Raw genomic sequence first — 27026 nt, 5'->3', positions numbered from 1 at the left:
CCTCCCCATAGAGAACCAGTGGACCGAGGAGAAAATTGAGTTCTTGTTGACAAGAAGTACTTGAGTACCTGCTCACAGATGGCGCTGTTGTGTACACCCCCACCTGTATAGCGATCGCTGGCGTATCCCGACCTTAGATTTCTGTCGGGCAACAGAGTTGACAGCTACATGATCATCGGGTAAGTATATTCAAAAATTTATTTTACTAAGGAAAATAACATATTTTAGTGGAAAATTCTTGAGCTAAACCTGACAACAACAATTCAGTCACTAACAACAAAATAAGAAAAATAGATTTTTAAACTTTATTGATAGCAGCAAATGTTTGTAAGGACAATATAGCAAATCTTACTTTGTTTTTGAGACATTTTATATGGTTACCTCTGCTGTCTTTAGTTCTAATTACATGATACTTTTATGCATTGTAACCCCTCAAATGTGTTGCTGACTATAGTGTGGCTTGTATGATACACTTAAAGATACTAGAAATTTATCATAGTTTCCCTTCAGCTGTGTTTTTCACCCCTTTTCTTTTTGCTTCCCTTTGATCTTTCCATACCTATATTTATCCAACCTCTTTAAATTTAACTTGATAAACTTTCTCCTATAAGAAAACAAATTCATAGGGTGATCTCCATGACAGTATAAATATAGTGGTATGATCCAGTTGAAATACCGTGAGACTGTTAAATTAACTGATGTTACTGTATATCATCCAAACCTGCAGTAATGATGTATTATGTACAGTATCTCATTTATTATGTATGTCTCTTGTAAAATAAATACACCCACTGTCTACTTATTTATGTGTATACATTGTATTATTATGTTATTATTCATACTTATTCATTGCATATTAAATGTGGCACGCCCGAGGACACGGTAACCTTGTACATTCCCACATCTGTTGTATCTTATTCTTGCATTGCACCTTCTCAATAGAACTTATATTACTGTATTTCAAAATGGTGTTTTCTTCCCGACTTTGCAAGGAACCCCCCCACCATAATGTACACCTATTTAATAAATATATATAATTGACGTCCCTTTCAGCATCATCCAGAAAGACATCAACAATGGCGGTCGTGGCATGAACATGGTCATCATTGACTCTCACCAGATGAAAGCAGTTCATGCCCGTCGATTCGATACTTACGCCATGGATTCAAGTGAGATGGAGTTGTTCTTACTGCGAGAAGTCCGCAACGGCGACATACTCATTGCCATGACCTTCGACGAAGCCTCCCGTAACCTTGGAGTAATGGCAAAGAACCTGTTGGCTGATTTAGGTAACGATGTTTCTATATGCAATTATTTTATGAATCTCCCCTCATGTTCATATTGCTTCTTTCACCAGAAACTTGGTTATTTATTTTGAGCCTCTTTTTAAATTAGAGCACAAAACCTGTTCTTTTAATTTAGTTTTAGCTTGTTTATGAATGAGCCTTAGAGTTATTTCCCTTCCACTTCAATTCTCTCTTGTTTTGCTTTGCCTCCAATTCACTTACATATCCACCTTATTTTCAGAATTCCCATTCTGTATGTTTGTCTTACCTTATTTATGGCTTTTATATTGTTTTGTTGCTATATTAGATACAATGTACCAAACAGACTTACAACAAACAAGATTGCGTTGAAAATATTTTTGTTTGTTCCAGGAATGACGGCACATCTTTATAACTGAAACTAACATTGAATAATGTTATTTTCATTAGTAAAATAAATTTTTGAATATACTTACCCGATAATCATGTAGCTGTCAACTCTGTTGCCCGACAGAATTCTACGGAAGGGATACGCCAGCGATCGCTATACAAGAGGGGGGTGTACTCACAAGCGCCACCTGTGGCCAGGTACTGCAGTACTTCTTGTTGACACCACTTCAATTTTTCCTCGGTCCACTGGTTCTATGGGGAGGAAGGGTGGGTCAATTAAATCATGATTATCGGGTAAGTATATTCAAAAATTTATTTTACTAATGAAAATAACATTTTTCAATATTAAACTTACCCGATAATCATGTAGCTGATTCACACCCAGGGAGGTGGGTGAAAACCAGTGTACATGTATATCAAGAAGCTAAGTATCCCGTATTTCATATTATCAGTTATTCAAAATAACAATGAAATTACAAGTACCTGGTAAGGAAGTCGACTTGAGCCATTACTCTGCCTTAAATAAGTTCGTCTTCCTTACTGAGCGCAGCGTTCCTCTTAGGAGGCTGAACAACTCTAAGGTGCTGAAGTATCAAGGGCTGCAACCCATACTAAAGGACCTCATCACAACCTTTAACCTCGGCGCTTCTCAAGAAAGAATTGACCACCCGCCAAATCAACAAGGATGTGGAAGGCTTCTTAGCCGACCGTACAACCCATAAAAAGTATTCAAGAGAAAGGTTAAAAGGTTATAGGATTATGGGAATGTAGTGGCTGAGCCCTCGCCTACTACTGCATTCGTTGCTACGAATGGTCCCAGGGTGTAGCAGTACTCGTAAAGAGACTGGACATCTTTGAGATAGAATGATGCGAACACTGACTTGCTTCTCCAATAGGTTGCATCCATAACACTCTGCAGAGAATGGCTCTGTTTGAAGGCCACTGAAGTAGCCACAGCTCCCACTTCATGTGTCCTTACCTTCAGCAAAGCAAGGTCTTCTTCCTTCAGATGAGAATGTGCTTCCCTAATCAGAAGCCTGAATAGTAAGAAACTGAGTTCTTAGAACTTGGAAAAGAAGGTTTCTTGATAGCACACCATAAGGCTTCTGATTGTCCTCGTAAAGGTTAAGACCTTTTTAGATAGTACCTAAGAGCTCTAACTGGGCAAAGTACTCTCTCCAGTTCATTCCCCACCAAGTTGGACAGGCTTGGGATCTCGAACGACTTAGGCCAAGGACGTGAAGGAAGCTCGTTTAGTAAAAACCGAGCTGCAAGGAACATGTAGCCGTTTCAGATGTGAAAACAATGATCCTGCTGAAGGCGTGGATCTCACTTACTCTTTTAGCTGTTGTCAAGCACACGAGGAAAAGAGTTTTTAATGTGAGGTCCTAAAAAGAGGCTGATTGGAGAGGTTCAAATCTTGATGACATAAGGAACCTTAGGACCACGTCTAGATTCCAGCCTGGAGTGGACAACCGACGTTCCTTTGAGGTCTCAAAAGACCTAGGGAGGTCCTGTAGATCTTTGTTGGTGGAAAGATCCAAGCCTCTGTGGCGGAAAACCGTTGCCAACATACTTCTGTAACCCTTGATCGTAGGAGCTGAAAGGGATCTTACTTTCCTTAGATATAACAGGAAGTCAGCAATCTGGGTTACAGTGGTACTGGTTGAGGAAACTGCATTGGTCTTGTACCAGCTACGGAAGACTTCCCCTTGAGACTGATAGATTCTGAGAGTGGATGTTCTCCTTGCTTTGGCAATCGCTCTGGCTGCCTCCTTCGAAAAGCCCCTAGCTCTTGAGAGTCTTTCGAAAGTCTGAAGGCAGTCAGACGAAGAGCGTGGAGGTTTGGGTGTACCTTCTTTACGTGAGGTAGACGTAGAAGGTTCACTCCTAGAGGAAGAGTCCTGGGAATGTCGACCAGCCATTGCAGTACCTCTAAGAACCATTCTCTCGCGGGCCAGAGCGGAGCCAACCAACGTCAGCCGTGTCCCTTTGCGAGAGGAGAACTTCTGAAGTACCCTGTTGACAATCTTGAACGGCGGGAATGCATACAGGTCGAGATGGAACCAATCCAGCAGAAAAGCATCCACGTGAACTGCTGCTGGGTCTGGAATCGGAGAACAATACAACAGGAGTCTCTAGGTTATCGAAGTAGCGAACAGATCTATGGTTGGCTGACCCCACAGGGCCCAAAGTCTGCTGCAAACATTCTTGTGAAGGGTCCACTCTGTGGGGATGACCTGACCCTTCCGGCTGAGGTGATCTGCCATGACATTCATACCGCCCTGAATGAACCTCGTTACCAGCGTGAGCTTTCGATCTTTAGACCAGATGAGGAGGTCCCTTGCGATCTAGAACAACTTCACGAAAGAGTCCCTCCCTGCTTGAAGATGTAAGCCAGGGCTGTGGTGTTGTCAGAGTCCACCTCCACCACTTTGTTAAGCTGGAGGGACTTGAAGTTTATCAAGGCCAGAAGAACCGCCAACAACTCCTTGCAATTGATGTGAAGTGTCCTTTGCTCCTGATTCCATGTTCCCGAGCATTCCTGTCCGTCCAAAGTCGCACCCCAGCCCGTGTCTGATGTGTCCGAGAGGAGACGGCGGTCGGGTTTCTGAACAGCCAAAGGTAGACTTCCTTGAGAAGAAAGCTGTTCTTACACCACGCGAGAGAAGACCTCCTCTCTTCGGAAACAGGAACTGAGACCGTCTCTAGCGTCATGTCCTTTATCCAGTGAGCAGCTAGATGATACTGAAGGGGGGGAGGTGGAGTCTCCCTAACACGATGAACAGGGCCAGCGATGAAAGTGTCCCTGTTAGACTCATCCACTACCTGACTGAGCATCGGTTCCTTCTCAGCATGCTCTGGATGCATTCTAGGGCTTGGAAGATCCTTGGGGCCGACGGAAAAGCCCGAAAAGCTCGACTCTGAAGATCCATACCCAGGGAGACAATGGTCTGGGATGGGATGAGCTGAGACTCCTCAAAATTGACCAGGAGGCCCAGTTCCTTGGTCAGATCCATAGTCCATCTGAGAATCTCCAGACAGCGACGACTTGTGGGAGCTCTTAAAAGCCAGTCGTCTGACGGAGCCGGACACAAGATCATGGTACTGCTGCACAGTCTGTGAACTGTCAACCATGGGGAAGCGAGGAAGTACAGTGACAACCCGAAGCTGTCTAGACTGTCTGGGTCGTACAGACAACTCCTTATCGGGTTGCTGAGGTTGCCGCACTGCGTCACAACAAGTCACTTCTGCTGGTTGTTGAACGTCTTCTCAGTGACACACTGACTCCGTAAACAAAAAATCCTTTAACAAGGACTAAGCTTGGACTGCATGTCTTGCAACACAGCTCAAGGTCTATGGGAGCAGGTGTGGTAACAGACGGGGTTAGTGACTGAAGTGGAACCATTACCTTCCCTGGAAGCATGTTATGCTTAAATAAAAGTCCATAGGAGGCTACGCAGCTAAAGGCTCCTCTCCAAATGACAGAGTCCTCAAGGGAATATCAGAAGGAGGGAGAAAAGCACTTTCTCATCTACAGGGACCATATCCGAGAAAAGCTAAGTTCTCTCAGTGAGGGTTTCAATGGTGCAAAAGCAGCAGACTAGAAGGCAACGTTATGAAACTGCTTGACAGTCTAGTGAGTTGGCAACAACCAAAGATGTGTGACTGAGAAGCATGCGGTAAGGTATGCAGAGCATGTTGTATGCAGAGCTTGCTGTATGCAGAGCATGCTGTATGTAGAGCATGTTGTATGCAGAGCATGCTGAATGCAGAGCATGCTGTATGCAGAGCATGTTGTATGCAGAGCATGCTGAATGCAGAGCATGCTGTATGCAGAGCATGTTGTATGCAGAGCATGCTGTATGCAGAGCATGCTGTATGTAGAGCATGTTGTATGCAGAGCATGCTGAATGCAGAGCATGCTGTATGCAGAGCATGTTGTATGCAGAGCATGCTGTATGCAGAGCATGCTGTATGCAGAGCATGCTGTATGTAGAGCATGCTGTAAGGTAAGCAGAGCGTGTTGCATGGCGTGTAACATTTCTCAGAAATTCCATGACCAGTGCTAGAGTGAGTAATATCGCATTACCGTCCATTGAAAGTGCACGTGCCGAGGGAATTGATTTAGACTGTTTTGTTGATGAATTTGATAGCCGGCATGATAATCGTAGAATTAAGCTACACTAAATGTACTATAATCTACTTCACCTCAGGAAAGGGAAACTCGCCCTGTTGGCAACACTGCATTACTTCATGCATGCTTGCATGGGGTTTTAATATCAACATAATATTTACCTTACATTCATAACTCATGATTCATTTTTGTTTTGAAGATATTTTTGCCATATTTTGCGATATTGTTAAAAATATATTGCAAGGAATACATATATATTTTTATATAAGTAATACAAATAACCTCCATTATCATAATGTTTGTGTAGGCATACATGTATATGATTACAAATGCAAGTTATGAAAGTAATGAGGTGTTATTATTGTCATTTGTTATTTCCAAGTTGAATGGGAAGAGGCTCAAGTTGAGGAGAAAGTGGCAGATGCATGCGTTGAGGTGGCTGACGCATAGCATGAGGTTGCTGCCTCAAGAGTTGCGCTTGCTGTAAGGGTTGCGGATGCGCAGTAGCAGGTTCCTGAGGAACGAGTTAAGGTTCCTGAGGTGTGAGCTGCGAGAGTTGAGGTAGCGGCTGCGCAGAACGCAGTTCTTGTCTCGCGAGTTGAGGTTCCTGAGGTGCTAGCCTAAGCTGCAGCGAGTGCTGAGGTGGCTGCCTCATTGATGGAAGAGGTTGTCGTACCTCAAGAGATTGTTGCCTCGCTGGTGGAACCGCAAGCGGAAGCGGAGGAAGTAAGGCATAAGATTCCTGCTCCCATTGCTGAGGTTGCCTTAAGGAAGGCGGAGGTTGCTGCACACCGCTGGTAACTGGCAACTCAGTACACGGTAAGGTATCCTGAGGAACCTCAACATCGTACGCCTGGCAGACTGGACTGCGGTGAGGCGGAGCGATCGCAGGAGGAGGTGTAACCTTCTCAGCCTGACACTCACGCATTAAGACCGCAAGCTGTGACTGCATGGACTGCAGCAAAGTCATCTTGGGGTCGGCAGACGCTAAGGTCTGCTGAGGCAAAGCCTTAACAGAAGATGAGGTCTGTTGCGGCATCACCTTACCTCTCTTAGGAGGTGTGCAGTCACCTGATGACTGCGGAGAGTCAGAGCTAACCCAATGACTGCATCCGGGTTGTTGAACTCTAGAGGTCTGGACTTTACGTTTAAGAGGTCTTGAGACCTGAGTCCAGCGTTATCTCCCCGAAATTTCTTCTGCAGACGAGTAAAATAAGGGCTCAATCGTCTGCGGGTGGGAGTGACGGTCTCTGTAAGACACGCCCGCAACCACCGAGGATACTTCTGTGCGCCGATCAAGGCCTGCTGAACCCTTTTGCCCTTCGACATTGCTTCTCCCCTGGGCTTGGGAGCTTGCAAGAGGTCCCGGACTGGGAGGACGACTGGCACGCAAGAAGTACCCTCACGCACAACACTGACACACTTTGCGCTAATCACTTATCACTTTTGAATTTCTGTTTGCACTTATTTCACTGAACTCGAAACTTTAAGTGGTTTGTACCTGAAACACGCAATTCTATCCTTCTTTAAAAGTTAGTAATTGCGAAAACAGAATTACAATGTAACAGAAAAATCTAATGAAAGATAAATAATTCAGTGGCTGGAAAGAGACTAAACACTAGATCAAATAAACTACGTTTAAAATCTCTCACCGCATAAAGCTTGAGAACAAGAATAAACTCTAGAAACGTTTACCTTCTTCCCCTAAAGAGACTAGGGAGAAGAGCAAAAACGATAACAACGTTACTCGCTTGAACGAAACGTTTATCCAGCTCTCTCTCCCTCCGTCTCTATCTCTCTCTCTCTCTCTCTCTCTCTAGACTTAGAACCTGAGAGAAGAGCCCAATCATATATACTCGTTAAAACATATTATTGTTAAAGGAAAAAAACTGAAAGATTTCCCAAATAAAAAGTTCCTTTATTAGAATTAAAACCATTAAGCTAAGAAAGAATGAACAAAACGTTATAAACGGTTTACTCTTACTGCAACGTGACACCGTGAAAATTCTCTCTCTATCGTAACGATAGAGCGCAAGTTGAACGTTCTGAACGTCAACAACTGCAGAGACAAAACAAAACGTTAGTTCAACTTTGAAACAGTACGAGACTATCAAAGAAATTCTTTCAAAAACATTAAAATAGCATAATATGTTAACAGGTAAAACCGAAATGACGGGCTCAATGTTAATTAACTTCGGTACAAGAAAAGACCGCCTACTATTAGGAAAGGTCGAATATAAACAAATATAAAAATTAATTTTAATAATTTTATAATAAAAGGAAGTTAATCGAAGAGGCCTATAAAAGGCGGAGAGATATAAAATAAATCTATAACTTTTGTTAAGCAAAATTAAGAAAGAGAGTCTATACTCTCTTAGACACCAACACTTCCGTCTAAGGGAAGGGTCGGCCATTTAAAGGTGAAAGAGAGTTCATACTCTCTTCGTCACCATAATTAATCAAATTAATTCCAAAAGCTAGCTAAGCTAATAATAGAACTTCCTGAATAGCGAAAGCTGAAATCTTAGAGCAATACTTCACCAAAAACCGTGAACAAGACTCCAAAATTATAAGCGTATCCATGAACGTCTTGCCGGAAGCACGACAGAGGAAAAATTGAAGTGGTGTCAACAAGAAGTACTGCAGTACCTGGCCACAGGTGGCGCTTGTGAGTACACCCCCCTCTTGTATAGCGATCGCTGGCGTATCCCTTCCGTAGAATTCTGTCGGGCAACAGAGTTGACAGCTACATGATTATCGGGTAAGTTTAATATTGAAAAATGAATGTTGTAAGCTTTCAATGCAAATGATTCAAATAGTTGTGTTCCTGTAAATCAAACACCCCTGGATTGCAATTATATACCTTTTTAGATGTAAATAGTTCCTTCTACTTTTCTGTTTGCGAGCTGTGGCTTTGTTAGATTTCTGTGTTAATAAACCACTTGCTCCCAGCTATCATTTCCCATCAAACCACTAACAGCAAAACTCTATATAAAGGAAAAGGCAACCCTTTTTAGCTGATTGTTTGATAGATATCAAAACATTGAAAAACTTAACCTGCTTCATTCCTGCTATTAGTCCATGAGCCAGGACCAGATTTTTCACTAATTGGTATCACCCAGAGTGGCAAATCCTAGTGTTGATTTTTAGAAAGATACATACCTACCGCTAATATTTTCATGTGATAACCATTTCTGTGTGGTAGCTTAAGTATGGTTATGAGCCGTTAAATAATATCACCTTGTTAACTCAAAAACTTGGATTTTTCCCCTTAAGCTGGTAATACCTAGTTTATATATTTCTATTGACTGGATATCAGGTATTAGCTACATGTATTTGTGTATTTATAAAGAAACTAGTCCCCTAGATACCTAATTATATTGGTTCTGTGTTTTTTTTTTTTTTTTTTTTTTTTTTTTTTAGGTAAAACAGCCCAAGAGGAAAAATCAAGGGGTGGGGCAAGTTCTTGTCCCACAAAATTTAAACAATACACTTCAGATGCATCACATCCTATTTGGCTGCTTAAGGCATGATCAGACAACATTTCAAGGACTTACTTGTCAATGTGAGAGACACATTTGTAACAGTAACTGCTGTTTCCTTGAAAATTAAAAATCAAATTAGAAATACTTGGCGGTTCTGGTCCGATCCGCATACCAACTTCGCCGTGCAATTTTACTAGTTGCGCTTTTACATCTGCCTTACTAACTAGCATAACACACTGAAACAGACTACTCTATGTATACATAGAAGGGAAGACAAAGTCAAAACCACAAACTATACCGTGTGCCCTTTTATTTGGTATAAAAGAATGCATACATAATATCACTATAGGAAATAGATAGGGAATAGTGTTATTGTTCAAGCAGACGTTATTTACACATGCCCATTGTATACCACAAGCAAGCTATATGCACAACAATATAGTTTCATGTTCGTGTTAACTTTAGGGTTTTTTGTACATATATCGACAAAAATATCAGTTTTAATAATTTTTATCATCATCATAATCATCATCCGAGTCATCCAGGTCAACTTCAACATCTTCTGCTTCTTCGATGTTCTGATTGGAGCATGTTTGAAGCCTACACATATCAGTACACTTTTGTCCATTTGTCAGGCATGTACAGCCTGGAAGTTTACATTCACGAACACACTGGCAAGACATTAGTTGCAACACAGCATCTGGTGCCAGCGATCCTTTCATCCATTCTATGGTGAGAATCCCATCGTCTGAGGTCCACCCATGACCGTTGGGATTTGGAACTGCTGGCTTGCTACTAAGTGAGCGCCTCCAAATAGCTGCTTGATAGTTAGCCCTCTGAACGTGCATGTAGAGACAGTCCTTGCATGGTGGAAGCTGGCTAGACTCCGCCTTTCCACATTTCGCACAGAAGATATGATAACGCAGCTCATTGACATCACAGGTGGTGGAGGAAGATACATACATTCGACAAAAAAGTCTTCAAGCTGTTCAAACAGTTCTGACGATACATCCCATGCTTCACCAAGATGCTTGAAAGCTTGTTGGTAGGTTTCCTTTGCTTTCATTTCCTTTAGTGCACTTAGCTTGCTACGACCAGTAAATGCACTAACCGTGTCGCAACCAGTGAGAGCATGTAAGCCTATGAGGCTTTGACAGACATCTTCTCTAATAGCACTTGCAAGTTTTGTTATATCTATAAATCGAGTACGGTTACTTGTCCCACACTTCTGATATAATGGGCATTGTATCACACTACTGAACAAAAGACTCAGTATGAGGACATCAGTATCTTCTGCAGTGATAATGACAGATCTATGTCCATCTTCAGATGCATGCTTGGCATGTAAGAAGACCCTTGTATCAGCTTCCTCTTGTGTCGAGATCAGTAATTCAATCTCACTGAAGTTATCTTTGGTCAGCAGATAACACTTTTCCCCACAGGTTGTATATATATACTTATCATTCACCTTAATTCTATTTGCAGGCTGCTTACATTGCTCTACAAAAAACTCTATAAAATTTATTTTGTTTTCAGAGCTGCACAGAAACTTTCTCCATTGAAGAATGGTATGACTAGGTGCAATGTTCTTCCACTGTGTGGCACCAGCAGAACATCTGTTACACCTTTCTGCATTTTTATTGATGTTTCCCAATACACTTCAAACACTATATCAATTCGCTTACTGTGGGCACCTTCTCGAAAAACCTGAGCAGGCACAGAATCGGCAAGCATGCACAGGTTTTTCCATCACCTTTCATTTTCTGAACCAGACTCATTCCGTCAATTATACATACTGATGGCTCTGGCATAGTTTCAGCTGATGCAGTATTTTTTTCTAATTCCCGGACAAGTGCGGCTTTGTTTGTTTTTCGCAAAGTTCCATCAGTATTTGACAGAGCCCATGGCAAAGGCCCCAGTGGATGTGCAAGAACATCTTTGATGCACAGTTGTCTACTTTCAGCGACAATTATCATATGGCCAAACAGGTTTTTGTCTACCTCCAGAATCCCCTATTGGCTGTCTTATTGCTGTGTTGCTTTTTCTTTATATGCGATAAACTTTTCAGATTCTGCTTCTTCACCGTATCTTGGAATTTAGTTAAGGGCGGATGAGTTTCCAAACAATCCTCCTTAAATGTCTTGTAGGCTTCTTCTCGAACACTATGAGCTCTGAGAAGGTCACTCTCTATATCAGGTGGTACCAGGACACCCGTAGACAAGCAGACCAAATCCTTTTGACCTTGACTTATTGGATCTATCCAACTTTTCTCCATTAGTTCTACACAGGCTTTCACATCAGCTTCATCTTTTTTAATTCTAGGCATTTGTAAGTCTGAGTGACAGACCTTTGAGGAAGAATCGTTACCTACCAATTGTCTTAGCTGCCTAAGATATGAACTCCTGTATTCTGACGTAAGGTAGTATTTGCTGACGGTCTCTAGCTTAAGACTGAATTCTTTGGTCCCCCCAGAGGTCTATGTGTCCTTGTTCACCGTTTCTTCAATGGTTTGATCCACTGGAATTTTTCCAAAGGGATTTTTGGACCCAAGCTGAACTGAGAAACCACCTTGAATAAAATGTTCATAAACATCTGGATGGAAGTGAATATTTATTCTTTATTCTAAATATATCTTACACAGTCAAACTTATCTAACTTAAATAGCCTTAACACATGTAAACTCAATAAGGTGTAGTGATCTCCAATAATAATCATGATACGGTACATAACTTCAGTTATGTACAGGATTCCATCATCATCAATATGATTTAGGAGTAAGTGACTTAAACTAACTGACTTCAATGGAAACTCTGAAAAGAGAAAAGATTGCACATTATGATTGAGAGTCTTACCTACATCATCTACTTCTTAGCATTCCGGAAAAAAATGAAAATTCTGAAAGGAATATCTTAAAAAATGTCTTCAACTGCTGCAAATCTGAAGAAAAACTCAATTTAAATACAGTAGTCTTATCTTCTAACACTATCCTGGGTTCACACACCAATTATTGACAGAAAAACCCCACTTTTACAACAAATTACAAAGGTTGTAAAAATAAAATAAGATAAAATAAAAACATAAAAAATAATAGCGAAAACTTTGAGTGGCCTAAAAATATATTAAGCTACTCCGTTGAAGAGGTTATCACATTTAAATGTACTTATAGGGACCCAATCAACAAATTGATACTAAAAAAGTTTTGCCACCAGAGGTGGTACCGATATCTTGTCTGGCTCATGGACTATATCCAGAAGCTAAATTCACTAGCATTTGTGGTCCTGAGAGATTAAGAATCTTATATTTGACTGTGGTAAATATACTGTTGCAGGTGCAGATGGCATATATCACAGACCGAGCCTACTACCTATGTCATATGTTGTTTCTTATATTTTGTAGTAAGGTACCTCGAAGAAAATTGTCTTTCAAGAGAATTGGCAATGCTATTCTGTTAGGTAATTGTGTTTGTTGTAGCTCTGCCAATTTCTACCAATTCTTTGTAACTTTATAAAGTTTTTTAATGCATTGACAAAGCCTGTGAATGCATATGCTGAAAATTTAGTCCCTAGTTTACAGTTTTGCCTTTTCAAGGGCTTGGGTGCTTTTGATGGTCTTCTTACAATTTCCAGTGTCATACAGGAATCCCCAAATTTGGGTCACTAAGTTCTTAAGTGTTGATATTGACTTTGTGGAGCATCTTTTCTTTATATTGAGTTTCTATGGTCAGGCCTTGAAGTCTTAACTTATTGGCTAGACAGATGATGATGCTTTTGTGGTTGCTAAGAGATTTAGCTGAAATTATTGCACAGTTTAGATTATACGGGATGAAGTTGAGCCCTAACAAAATTCAGAATGATTGTTATTAGATCTAGGATGTTGGATCATGTCAACACATTTACATTATTTTCAATTGCACAAAAATTAGTGTATTCTGAAAATCCTTTCAAGATTTTTGAAGACCTTTCTCTCTTGGGTAATTAATTTTTTCAGTTTGCTCTTTTGAATATAATGCCTAAATTTATAATCCACTCCTGTTTGGTCTTCATCAGCTGACTCTAATCTTAAATTTAGGGTCAATAATTTGATGTCTAGATTTACTTATTTTTTTTTTAATTTGAAATTAATCATTCAACCAGCTCAGATATCTCCCTACTTTTCATAATTTTGACCATGCTTTGCTTTCTGTTATTCCAGGACAAAACCATCCTCGAAGATATACAAGATATGCAGTTATTTCCAAGTCTTGCATTTTCTTTCATGAGGCTCAGTACTTCATATTATACTAAAATTTTTATTTTTGCAGTAACCAGATTGTGGAATGATCTTCCTTATAATCATTTATTAGAATCAGTGAAACATCTGAAGTTTAAACTTAATACAAATGATATTTTGAAATCAGGTTGCCATAAGTCTCACCTCATAGTTTATCTGGTAGTTATTAATTTTACTTTATTTAACTGAATTTGTTTTATTTTTGTTCTTTTAGTTCATTATTCATCTTAGATTTTTCTTTATCTGGTCAATTTTCCTTATGGCTTGTTTGCTTACCTTTTAATAATGATAATGCCGATAACTGTACTGATTTTTTTAACTTTTCACTCCTGCGTTTATGGATCTGGAGAAAGCATATGATAGAGTTGATAGGGAAGCAATGTGGAATGTGATTAAGTTATATGGAATTGGTGGAAGGTTGTTGCAAGCAGTAAAAAGTTTCTACAAACGTAGTAATGCGTGTGTTAGGATAGGAAATGAAGTGAGCGATTGGTTTCCGGTGAGAGTGGGGCTAAGACAGGGATGTGTGATGTCGCCATGGTTGTTTAACTTGTATGTTGATGGAGTGGTGAGAGAGGTGAATGCTTGAGTGCTTGGACGAGAATTGAAACTGATAGACGAGAATGATCATGAGTGGGAAGTAAATCAGTTGTTTGCGGATGATACTATACTGGTTGCAAATGCGGAAGAGAAGCTTGGCTGATTAGTGACAGAATTTGGAAGGGTGTGTGAGAGAAGGAAGTTGAGAGTTAATGTGGGTAAGAGTAAGGTTATGAGATGTACGAGAAGGGAAGGTGGTGCGTGGTTGAATGTTATGTTGGATGGAGAGTTACTTGAGGAGGTGGATCAGTTTAAGTACTTGGGGTCAGTTGTTGCAGAAAATCGTGGAGTGGAAGCAGATGTATGTCAGAGAGTGAATGAAGGATGCAAAGTGTTGGGGGCAGTGAAGGGAGTGATAAAGAAAAGAGGGTTGGGCATGAATGTAAAGAGAGTTCTGTATGAGAAAGCGATTGTACCAACTGTGATGTATGGATCGGAGTTGTGGGGAATGAAAGCGACAGAGACAGAAATTAAATGTGTTTGAGATGAAGTGTCTAAGGAGTATAGCTGGTGTATCTCGAGTAGATATGGATAAGAACGAAGTAGTGAGGGGGAGAACGGGTGTAAGAAATGAGTTAGCAGCTAGAGTGGATATGAATGTGTTGAGATGGTTTTGCCATGTTGAGAGAATGGAAAATGGCTGTCTACTAAAGAAGGTGATGAATGCAAGAGTTGATGGGAGAAATACAAGAGGAAGGCCAAGGTTTGGGTGGATGGATGGAGTGAAGAAAGCTCTGGGTGATAGGAGGATAGATGTAAGAGAGGCAAGAGAACGTGCTAGAAATAGGAATGAATGGCGAGCGATTGTGACTCAGTTCTGGTAGGCCCTGCTGCTTCCTTCGATTGCCTTGGATGATCGTGGAAATAGCAGCAGTATGGGATTCAGCGTTATGAAGCTGCTTCTGTGGTGTATAACGGAGGAAGGTGGGCTGTGGGACCCTAGCAGTACCAGCTGAACTAGGTTGAGTCCCTTGTCAGGCTAGGAGGAATGTAGAGAGGAAAGGTCCCCTTTTTTCCATTTGTTTGATGTCAGCTACCCCCAAAATTGGGGAAAGTGCCTTGGTATATGTATTTATGTACTCCTCAAATCATCATCACCATCATATTAACTTTTCTCTTTATTGGACTAGGCATGCACCAAGTTCTCTCCCCTCTTCTCTATCCTTTACTCTTTTGCTTTCTTCCTGTATAGTCTAGGTCTTCATCTGTCCAATTTTTTCCATGATTTCTATGACGTTTTAAAGGTTTTAAAGGCCGCTCATGAATGGCAGAGGCAAGGTACAGTGACATTGCCCTATCAAGCAGGACAATGTCCTAGAGACTGACCATATATCATATGATCAGCATCAATGCCCCCTCTCCACCCAAGGTAGGACCAAAGAGGGCCAGGCCATGGCTGCTGATGACTCAGAAGATAGACCTATAGGCTCCCCTAAACCTCCCATCCTTATCTCACAAGGATGTTGAGGTTGCAACGACCAAAGAAACAAGTGAGTTTGAGCGGGACTCCAATCCTAGTCTGACATTCCCCAGTCAGGGACGTTAACTTTGGATTTCTACTCCCATATATAATGTTTTTTCTGCCTAATTGTTTCCCAACTCTTCTCATGATCGAAGTCTATTTTCCAGTCTTTGGACATCACAGGTATTACAATGACTCTGTTTTTTATTTCTATTGTACAGGTAGCAGCCAGATTCAGAACCTGCAGTTTCGTGGTCAGTGGTACATGATCTCGCAAAAAGGAATGGATGGCTTTTCACCCTACGAGTTGCTTAAGGCATCCAAGGGTGGGCTTTGGTCACCAATAGATGAACGTCTTTGTGTCCCTCGTCAGTGTAAGTTGAATTTGAGTAAGCACATTGGTTTTGATATGTTATGTAGAATTTGTAACCCTTTGAATTTTTGTAGGATTAAATGCCACTATGGGGTGAATGGTAGTTTTCTTATTAATAGAAATAAATAAAAATATAATTTTATTTATTTTTGTAAATATTTTAAAGGAGTAATAGCAATATTTTTTATTGTACACACACTCAAAGATATTCCCTATACTCTTCTAGTATATTTAATTCAGGAAATAAGGGATTTTGATGAAGGAAAAATCTATTTCTGGACGAGAGACCTGTGCCGCTCCGTGAAATGCTCCTTTTACATCATTTCTAAGGTAAAAACTGCTATAAAATTACTAGAGAAAAAGTTGTTTAGGAATGCCAGGTTGAACCCAGCTCGCTCACCTTATAAGGTGTCGGTATAATACTGGGGCGTGATAAATCACAACCAGAGGTCTCGCACCATTTAGATATCTCCTCTCAATATCCCTGTTACAGCGAGGTGCCGTTCAACACCCAACTCGAACTCCACTACCAACAGTCCGACCCACGCCAGTGACGTCACTCCTTATAGCACCCAAGTTTGGGGCCCAAGATGGGAGGGAAGTCAGGGTGGGTTCACTGGGCGGCACAGGTCTCTCTCCCAGAAATAGATATTTCCTTCGTCAAAATCCCTTTTCTGGGCTCTACCTGTGCCGCTCCATGAAATAGTACCAGAGAAAAAGTCCCAAACTTGGAACAATACCTGAAGGGGAAGTAATTAAATACAAAATAATACCAAAACATTGTTTTTAAATATCTAACTTAGCCGGTGAATATATAATAGCTGCTGCTCAGCGGCTCGACAGAAAACACACTCAAAAACTCGCGAGCGATCGCTATGAAGGTTGCGGGTGTGCCCACCAGCGCCAACTATCGGCCAGATACCACTCCTGCATGTAAACAAACCCTTCAATTCTTCTCTGTCGACCTTGACGACAAGACGTATCGATACTCGCTGTATAACCTGGAGTTTTCTCAACATATTTGGTGAAGTACTTCATTTTGGTTTGAGCTTTCGCAGTGCAGGTGTTTTTCCTCAACTTAAACTCTTGAACTCTTTATTGAACAGATTTAATTGTTGATGACTTGGATTGTTTTTTGGACTTTCTTTGACTAATTCAAAATGGCTGCCCCTTCACAAGTACCTAGATTTCGTAAGTGTAATGCTAGGGACTGTAATAGGCGTCTTCCAAAGGCATCTCTCGACCCACATACTGTGTGTTCCAATTGTCGGGGTAAAACCTGTCAATTGGGAGATCGGTGTGAGGAATGCGTGGGCCTTTCGGAATTCGATTGGCTCGAATATGATAAGTATGCACGTAGGCTAGAGAGAGATAGGGTAAGGAGGAGTTCCTCTAGGTCAGTAGATTTTTCCTCTCCACATGCCCCTGAACCTAATCCTTCCCCTGTAGTGGTTGTACCTAACCCCCCTTCTGGCACTCAGGAACCATCTATGCAAGACATGTTACGTGCTATTCATGCCTTGGGGGAAAGAGTTGAAGCGTTAGCAACTGATCGTAATCAGCTCATGGCTGACGTTAAAGAGCTTAAGTGTCAGAGTGCCACAGCGGAAAATAGTGGTAAAGTGATTAGTGCGCAAAGTGTTGTGAACAGTGTTGCGACCGAGGGTTCGTCTGTTCGTGCCTGTCGTTCACCTAGTCCGAGACCTCTTGCAAGCTCCCAAGCCCAGGGGAGAAGTAATGTCGTACGACTTATGGGTTCGAGAGGCCTTGATCAGCGAACAGACGTTCCCTCTATGGTATCAGGCGTATCTCACCAAGATCGCCCCTACCATAAGACGAGAGAGCCCATTTTCTCCTCGTCTTCCGAAGGCTTTTCGCATAAGAAACCGTGGAGCAAGGTTTCTAGGCCCCTTAATCGAAAGTCGGTCCCTTCAGGACAGGTCCAGCGTCCTGGATGTAGTCATTGGGACAGTTCTGACCTGTTGCAGTCATCGGATGACTGCTCGCCGCCTAAGCAGCAACGTTACACAGGCTCAGAAAGTCTTGGTGTAGGCAAGGTTGTGCCGTCTCAGACGTTAACCCCGTCGTTTACCGCACCCATTCCCGTGGACCCTAAATGGGTTATACTGCAGGACATGCAGACTAAGCTCGCCTCCCTTATGGACGACTATTCTGCCGATAAGGTTCACATTGAGCCTGGCCGTTTATCTCATCGAGATCCTGGCCTTCAGCCGCCCAAACGAACCTTTGTGCGTCCTGTTGACGTTGGCGTAGCTAAGTCACGTCAGTCACGATATGTAGAGCCTCACTCGATGCAGTCTCGTGTCGATTTTCAGCCGCATTTGGACGTTAGGCCTCTTACTAATGCTCCTGTTGACGTCCAGGACGTTCGCCAACCATCGGAGTTGACTTGTTTTGACGCTGAGCGTCAACCACCGCAGTCTAGAGTTGTTTTGACTGCTCAGACTAGTCAGTCAAAACAGTCTCGAGTGGACACCGAGCGTCCTCACGCACCTGTTGTTGTTGACAGTTCACAGACTGTTAAGCAGTTACATGACGTTGCGTCCTGGTCCGCTACTAATGCACCAGTGCGTGTGGACGCTGCGTGTCAAGCATTGCCAACCCCTTTGCTTGTTTCTCAGCAGTTGTCAGATGAGGATCCTTCAGATGAGGACGTTGCTGACCCTCAGCATGATGATCATCCTTTGGATGTAGACGAACCCAGAACAGTTCCTCCATCAATGGACTTTAAGAAAGTCATGTTAATTTTTAAGGAGTTGTTTCCCGATCACTTCGTCGCTGTTGCTCCTCGTTCGCTGCCGTCTGAGTTTGTTCTAGGCGTACCTGCTAACATGCCAGCCTTTACAAAACTTGTGCTCTCTCGCTCTTCCAAGAGAGCTTTATGGCTTTTAGGCGACTGGTTGGAAACCAAGAGGAGTTTGGGGAAGACGGCCTTTGCCTTCCCTCCGTCTAAACTCTCGTCTAGATCGAGCGTCTGGTATGCCACGGGAGAAGTTCTCGGCTTGGGAGTCCCTGCCTCTGCCCAGGGCGACTTCTCAAGCCTTGTAGACTCTCCCCGCCGCCTAGCCATGAGACGCTCGAAGATTAGTTGGTCCTCCTCGGACCTTGACCATCTGCTGAAAGGCATTTACAGAGCCTTTGAAGTTTTCAACTTCCTTGACTGGTGTTTGGGAGCCTTAAGTAGGAAAATCTCATCGGCTGATAGAGATGTCTCCTTACTGATTATGTCCTGTATGGATAAAGCCATCCGCGATGGTTCCAATGAGCTCTCCTCCTCTTTTACGTCGGGAGTCCTAAAGAAGCGAGAGTCCCTTTGCTCTTTTCTGTCGGCAGGAGTTACTCCCTGTCAGAGATCTGAACTGCTCTTTGCTGCCTTATCAAAGTTTTTGTTCCCGCAACAATTGGTTAAGGACATAGCTTCTTCACTCGTGCAGAAGGACACCCATGACTTGGTTGCGTCCTCTGCTCACAAAGGGACTCCTTCGACATCCTTTTCTGCAAGACCTAGGATAGACACTCCAGCGTCCAGATTTATTCCGCCCTTTCGTGGCAGAGCTCCCAGCAGGGGAAGTACTCGTGCCGAGGGAAAGAGAGGAAAGAAGAGAGGAGCCAAGTCCTCACGTGGCAGAGTCTGACTGCCCGCAGCCTCAGACAGCAGTAGGAGCCAGACTGAAGAACTTCTGGCAAGCCTGGGAGAAGAGGGGCGCAGACCAACAATCTGTGAGGTTGCTCAGAGAGGGGTACAAAATTCCATTTGTACGCAAACCTCCTCTAGCGACTTCCCCCATCGACCTCTCTCCCAGGTACCGAGAGGAGTCAAAGAGACAAGCCCTGAACCTAGAAGTGTCTCTTTTGCTAGAGAAGGGAGCGGTGGTGAAAGTCTCGGACCTTCAATCACCGGGGTTTTACAACCGTCTCTTCCTAGTACCGAAGAAGACAGGAGGTTGGAGACCGGTGCTAGACGTCAGTGCACTCAACGTCTTTGTTACGAAGACAAAGTTCACCATGGAGACCACGAAATCAGTCTTAGCAGCGGTCAGAAAGGGAGACTGGATGGTCTCTCTCGACCTAAGAGACGCATACTTCCACATCCCCATACACCCAGATTCCCAACCTTTTCTGAGGTTTGTTTTCAACAATGTGGTATACCAGTTTCGGGCCCTGTGCTTTGGCCTAAGTCCTGCTCCTCTCGTGTTTACGAGGCTTATGAGGAATGTAGCAAAATTCCTCCATTTATCGGGAATCCGAGCCTCCCTGTACTTGGACGACTGGCTTCTCAGAGCCTCGTCCAGTCATCGCTGTCTGCAGGATCTTCATTGGACATTGGATCTGACCAAGGAATTGGGACTTTTGGTCAACCTAGAAAAGTCCCAGCTGATTCCATCCCAAACTATACTGTATTTAGGGATGGAGATTCGCAGTCCAGTTTTTTGGGCTTTTCCGTCTGCCCCCCGAATAGAGCAAGCCCTGCTCAAAGTCTAACTGATGTTGAAGAGAGAACGATGCTCAGTCAGGAATTGGATGAGTCTAGTAGGAACTCTATCATCCCTGGAGCAGTTTGTCTCGCTAGGAAGGCTACACCTTTGACCTCTCCAGTTCCATCTAGCTTTTCACTGGAAAAAGGACAAGACGTTAGAGACGGTCTCAATCCCGATCTCCGTACCAGTAAAGGCATGCTTGAATTGGTGGAACGACAATATCAGTCTGAGAGAGGGACTTTCCCTAGCAGTTCAGAACCCAAACCACGTACTATTCTCAGACACATCGGATTTGGGTTGGGGTGCGACCCTGGACGGTCGGGAATGCTCAGGTCTGTGGACCTCAAGTCAGAGGAGCATGCACATCAACGGCAAGGAGCTTTTGGCAGTCCACCTGGCCTTGATGAACTTCGAGAGTCTCCTTCGAAACAAAGTGGTAGAGATCAACTCCGACAATACCACAGCCTTGGCATACATTTCCAAGCAAGGAGGCACCCACTCCCTGACGCTGTACGAGATCGCAAGGGACCTGCTCATTTGGTCAAGAGATCGAGGCATCTCCCTGTTAACGAGGTTTATCCAGGGCGACTTGAACGTCTTAGCAGACTGCCTCAGTCGGAGGGGTCAGGTAATTCCTACGGAATGGACCCTCCACAAGGACGTGTTCAAGAGTCTTTGGGTGACTTGGGGTCAACCCACCATAGACCTCTTTGCAACCTCGATGACCAAGAGACTTCCAATCTATTGCTCTCCAGTCCCAGACCCAGCAGCAATACACATAGACGCATTTCTTCTAGATTGGTCTCATCTGGACCTATATGCATTCCCACCATTCAAGATTGTCAACAAGGTACTGCAGAAGTTCGCCTCTCACGAAGGGACAAGGTTGACGTTAGTTGCTCCCCTCTGGCCCGCGAGAGAATGGTTCACCGAGGTACTTCGATGGCTGGTAGACTTTCCAAGAAGTCTTCCTCTAAGAGTAGATCTGTTACGTCAGCCCCACGTAAAGAATGTACACCAAAGCCTCCCCGCTCTTCGTCTGACTGCCTTCAGACTATCGAAAGACTCTCTAGAGCTCGAGGCTTTTCGAAGGAGGCAGCCAGTGCGATTGCAAGAGCGAGGAGAGCTTCTACCATTAGAGTATACCAGTCGAAGTGGGAAGTCTTCCAAGACTGGTGCAAGTCAGCATCTGTATCCTCGTCCAGTACCTCTGTAGCCCAAATCGCTGATTTTCTCTTACACCTGAGAAAAGTTCGCTCCCTTTCAGCTACCACGATCAAGGGCTACAGGAGCATGTTGGCTTCGGTCTTCCGGCATAGAGGCTTAGATCTTTCCAACAATAAAGATCTACAAGATCTCCTTAAGTCTTTTGAAACCTCTAAGGAACGTCGTTTGGCTACTCCTGGATGGAACTTAGACGTGGTCCTAAGGTTCCTCATGTCAGACAGGTTTGAGCCATTACATTCAGCCTCCCTGAAGGATCTCACTCTTAAGACTCTTTTCCTGGTGTGCTTGGCCTCGGCTAAAAGAGTCAGTGAACTTCATGCCTTCAGTAAGAACATTGGCTTTTCTACAGAAAAAGCCACTTGTTCTCTTCAACTTGATTTCCTGGCCAAAAATGAACTGCCTTCTCGTCCTTGGCCTAAATCTTTTGATATTCCTTGCTTATCAGAGATCGTAGGCAACGAACTGGAAAGAGTGTTATGTCCCGTTAGAGCTCTTAAGTTCTATTTAGCTCGTACTAAGCCATTACGAGGTAAATCTGAAGCGTTATGGTGTTCGGTTAAGAAACCATCCTTACCTATGTCAAAGAATGCTTTGTCATATTTTATCAGATTTTTAATACGAGAAGCTCATTCCCACTTGAATGAGGAAGACCAATCTTTGCTTAAGGTTAAGACGCACGAAATTAGAGCTATAGCAACCTCCGTGGTCTTCAAGCAAAATAGATCTCTGCAAAGTATCATGGATGCGACTTTTTGGAGAAGCAAGTCAGTGTTCGCGTCATTTTACTTAAAAGATGTCCAGACTCTTTACGAGGACTGCTACACACTGGGTCCATTCGTTGCAGCGAGTGCAGTAGTGGGTGAGGGTTCTACCACAACACTTCCCTAATTCCAATATCCTTTTTAATCTGTCTCTTGAAATGTTTTTAATATTGTTTTTTATGGGTTGTACGGAAGGCTAAGAAGCCTTTCGCATCCTGGTTGATTTGGCGGGTGGTCAAAGTCATTTCTTGAGAGCGCCCAGATTAGGGGTTTGATGAGGTCCTGTTAGTATGGGTTGCAACCCTTCATACTTCAGCTCCTGGGAGTCTTTCAGCATCCTAAGAGGATCGCTGGGCTTCGTGAGGAAGACAGACTTACAAGGCAGAGTAATCGTCTAAGTCAACTTCCTTACCAGGTACCTATATATTTTGGTTTTGTTATATTGATAACTGTCAAAAACTCTTAGCATATACGCTGTAAACTTAATTAACTCTGGTCTCTACCCACCGCCTTGGGTGTGAATCAGCTATTATATATTCACCGGCTAAGTTAAATATTTAAAAATGATATTTTAATTATAAAATAAATTTTTGAATATACTTACCCGGTGAATATATAAATTAAAGGCCCTCCCTTCCTCCCCAATAGAGACGCAGCGGGACGAGAAGAATTGAAGGGTTTGTTTACATGCAGGAGTGGTATCTGGCCGATAGTTGGCGCTGGTGGGCACACCCGCAACCTTCATAGCGATCGCTCGCGAGTTTTTGAGTGTGTTTTCTGTCGAGCCGCTGAGCAGCAGCTATTATATATTCACCGGGTAAGTATATTCAAAAATTTATTTTATAATTAAAATATTTTAATCAAAGAAAAAGGGACATACAAGGTATCCCGTAAGAAAGTACTCTCAAACATTAAGGAGGGATAATAAATACAATTGTGGCAAGAATCCCAAACTAAGGGATGGCAGTCAAGGCAAAGTAAAATAATGATGCAAGATCAAAATTAAAAACAATCTTAATGGCAAAAATAACAAAAAACAACTCGTGGGAGAGTAAGACTAATAACAGGTATAATCAAAATCAACTCGTGGTAGCGTAAGTCTATTAACAGGAGTTATAAAGATAAAAATAATACACCATAAGGGTGTAGCTCAGGTAAAACAAAACCAAAACTAAGTAGGAACAATAAGTAAGGCAGGTAGGAGGAAGGGGGATAGAGCAAGACGTTGTGATTAAGACTCATTACTTCAGGAGGAACCACATTCCCTGCTGCTACTTTAGAGCTTCCAAAGGTTTTAAGTAGTGGCATTTAGAAACTTTAGGGGACTTCCAGCCTGTATATTTCGTAAGCTCATCAAAGTTCATATGGTGAAAGTAATTAACTGAAGTAGCTACAGCTCGTATATCATGGACGTGAGGGAATGATTCAGGGTTAGCCTGTTTAATAAAATAAAGAATCTGTTGTTGGATTCCTTTCAGGGTAATGGTTCCTCCATTTTCTCTAATGAATAAGGGCCCTGTGGACTTCATGGAAGTTCTATTTAAGTAGGCTTTCAGGATGTCAACTGGACATAAGGATGGGTCCTGAGGAAGTGGAACAATCTTCCAGGAGGACCATCTGTTCTAGGGGTCCTCATTTTTAGCCAAGAAAACTTTGTCAGGGGAGAGAAGTTCTTCACCTGACGAGAGGAATTCAATATGACCTGGGTCTCTAGTCAAAGCTGACAGTTCTGAAATTCTGGCACCAGAAGCTAGGCTCAGTAGGAATAAGGTTTTCCTTAATAAAGGTATGTAATTGCAAGTCTCGTTAAGAGTGTCAGAGGCCAGCTTAAGGACATCATTCAGAAACCAGGAAACTGAGCTAGAGCGAGTTGATGGTTTCAATCTGGCGCAGGCTCTCGGGATTGATGAGAAGTATGAATCCGTAAGGTCAATATTAAAACCAATATGGAAAATCTTTTTCAAAGCTGACTTAATTGTAGTAATGATGTTGGCTGCTAGGCCTGATTCAAAGAGAGTTCTGAAGAAGGTTACTGTCAGATTCATAGTCATCGTCTCAACCTTTGAGTCTTTTAAAAACTTTGCAAGTTTTTTAACAGCCGAATCATATTGTCGAAGGGTGGATTCCCTTTTGTCCGATTCCAAAAACATAGTATTTTGGGGATCAATATCTGCACCTCTTTGGGCTGCAAATTTCATGAAGTCCATAAAGTTAGGGCACTCTGAATTCTTGAGGAAGCTAACACATTGCGAGTTTTTACTATTTGTGTTAGTATTAGATTGGGTATTTGTCGAGGGTGGAGACCCAATTCCACCAACAGGGGAAACCAATTGCTCTTGGGCCAGTTGGGGGCTACTAGAGCCACCTGGCCTCTGAAAGTCCTGAGTTTGTCCAACACTTTCATCAAAAGATTTATCGGAGGGAACAAGTAAATCTTCTTCCAAACGTTCCAATCCAACAACATTGCGTCTGTGGCATAGGCCTGAGGGTCCAGGTTGGGGGCTACGTAACACTCTAGTTTGTGGTTGGACTCTGTTGCAAACAGGTCTACCTGGAGACCCTGGACCTGAGATAAGATCCATTTGAATGATTGTTGATCCAGTGACCATTCCGACTCCAACGGAGTTGTCCTCGAAAGTGCGTCCGCCACTACATTCCGCACTCCCGCTAGATAGACTGCCGACAGATGCCACTGGTTCGATGCTGCCATGGAAAATATTGCTAACATGGCGTGATTTATATGGGCTGACTTGGAGCCTCCTCTGTTTATGCAGTGGACTATGACTGCGCTGTCTAGAGCTAGTCTGATATGTTGGTTCTTGGCCGGGGTCAGTCGCTTTAGAGTAAGGAATACCGCCATGGCCTCTAGGACATTGATATGAAGTCGTCGGAATACAGTCGACCATAGTCCCTGGACCTTCCTTTGCTGGGAGTATCCCCCCCAACCTGTTAAAGAGGCGTCTGTTTGAATGACGAGTCCTGGGGCCGGATGTTGTAAGGGGACTGACTTTGCCAGACTTTTGACGTTTGTCCATGGTCGAAGTCTCTTTCTTAGAATTGGCGGGAGTCGAGCTCCTTTGTTTCGATGCTTCCCGGTTGCCCTGGAGCACCATACTCGGTTTATGTCTTTTAGTTTGGCCTTCAGAACAATATCTGTCACAGAGTTGAACTGCAAGGAGCCCAGCATTCTCTCTTGATTTTTCCTGGACGTCAATTTGTCCCTGAGAAAACGTTTCGTGTTCTTTGCTATTTCTGCCCCTTTGGCCTTCGAGAGACATAGCGTATGGGAACGTAGGTCCCATTGTAATCCCAGCCATTGAAACTTGGTCTCCGGAACCAGGCGGGATTTGTCGAGGTTGACCTGAAACCCCAACTGGCGAAGGAAGTTTAACACTTTGTTTGTTGCCGTGAGGCAGTTCTCGACATTGTCTGCCCAGACGAGCCAGTTGTCCAGGTAAGCTACTATTTGAATTCCCTGGGTTCGTAATTTTTGAATTACTGTCTCTGCCAGTTTGGTGAAGATCCTGGGGGGTATGTTGAGCCCAAATGGCATTACTTTGAATGCGTAGGCTTGGGTGCCTAGTTTGAAGCCTAGGAAAGGACAAAAATGCCTTGCTATCGGAACGTGATAGTAGGCATCTGTAAGATCTATAGAGGTGGTGACGGCCCCACGGGGAAGTAAGGTCCGCATCTGAGAGACGGTTAACATGTGGAACTTGTCGCATCGAATATAAGAATTCAGACGGGACAGGTCCAGGATTACTCTTCGCTTGTCTGAGTCTTTCTTTGGCACGCTGAACAAGCGACCTTGAAATTTTAAGTGATGAACCTTTTGGATTGCGTTCTTCTGCAATAGATCGTCTGCACATGAGACTAGCTCCTTCGTTGGAAGTTGATGGAAACTGGTTGGTGGAGGGGGCCTTTCTATCCAACTCCACCCCAGATCTTTGGAAATTATGCTGAAAACCCAATTACTGAACTTCCAACGATTCCGAAAGACGTAAAGTCTCCCGCCTACCCAGGGATCTTCAATGGGTCGTGGACGATTTGCCTCCGCGGAATCCTTTGCCTCGGGTGAAAGCCCTTCCGCTACCCCTGTTACGAAAGGCACCTCTGGTACCGGAGCCTCTGGCGCGTTGGTAGCCTTGGAAGGCACCTTGGGTTTCGTAGGCGGGGTTAAAGGCAGGGGAGGTAGCATACGAGGTTGATGCTACCTGAGCCTGAGGGACCAACATATATTGTTGTTGAGGATGCCCCTTCGAAGTAGAAGGCTGGCTACCTTGCGCCACTGGTATGGTTTGTACCAACTGAAGGGGTTGACGATTCTGAGAGGAATGGAAGGGGCTCAGCCTTTTCCTGCCTCAAGCAGGGGTGCCAGCTGGCTCTTACTTCTGTTTGGGGACTAGGCCCCACCTAACCTTGAGACTTTGATTCACCCTGGCAGCCTCGCTGAGGACGGTGTTCACCAAGTCTTCCGGGAACAAATCAGGACCCCAGACCGGGACTTTAATGAGCCTGTTAGGCTCATGTCTGATGGTAGCCTCAGACAAAACATGT

General features: G+C 43.3%; 1 protein-coding gene across 3 annotated transcripts in view; it reads left to right on the top strand.

The window, feature by feature from the left end:
• LOC137618661 (protein O-linked-mannose beta-1,2-N-acetylglucosaminyltransferase 1-like) overlaps nt 1-27026 on the top strand; it is a 370898-nt gene that overhangs the window by 181137 nt on the left and 162735 nt on the right. For all 3 annotated transcript variants that reach the window (XM_068348795.1, XM_068348793.1, XM_068348794.1), the window contains exons 5-6: nt 1054-1289; nt 15831-15983. In XM_068348795.1, the coding sequence (XP_068204896.1) occupies nt 1054-1289; nt 15831-15983 (389 nt within the window). The remainder of the gene's footprint in view (nt 1-1053; nt 1290-15830; nt 15984-27026) is intronic.

Source organism: Palaemon carinicauda, chromosome 25 (assembly GCF_036898095.1).
Source record: "Palaemon carinicauda isolate YSFRI2023 chromosome 25, ASM3689809v2, whole genome shotgun sequence".
NCBI lineage: Eukaryota > Metazoa > Arthropoda > Malacostraca > Decapoda > Palaemonidae > Palaemon > Palaemon carinicauda.
The sequence above is the reverse complement of the archived record's forward strand: the minus strand, read 5'-3'. Positions and strand labels throughout refer to the sequence as shown.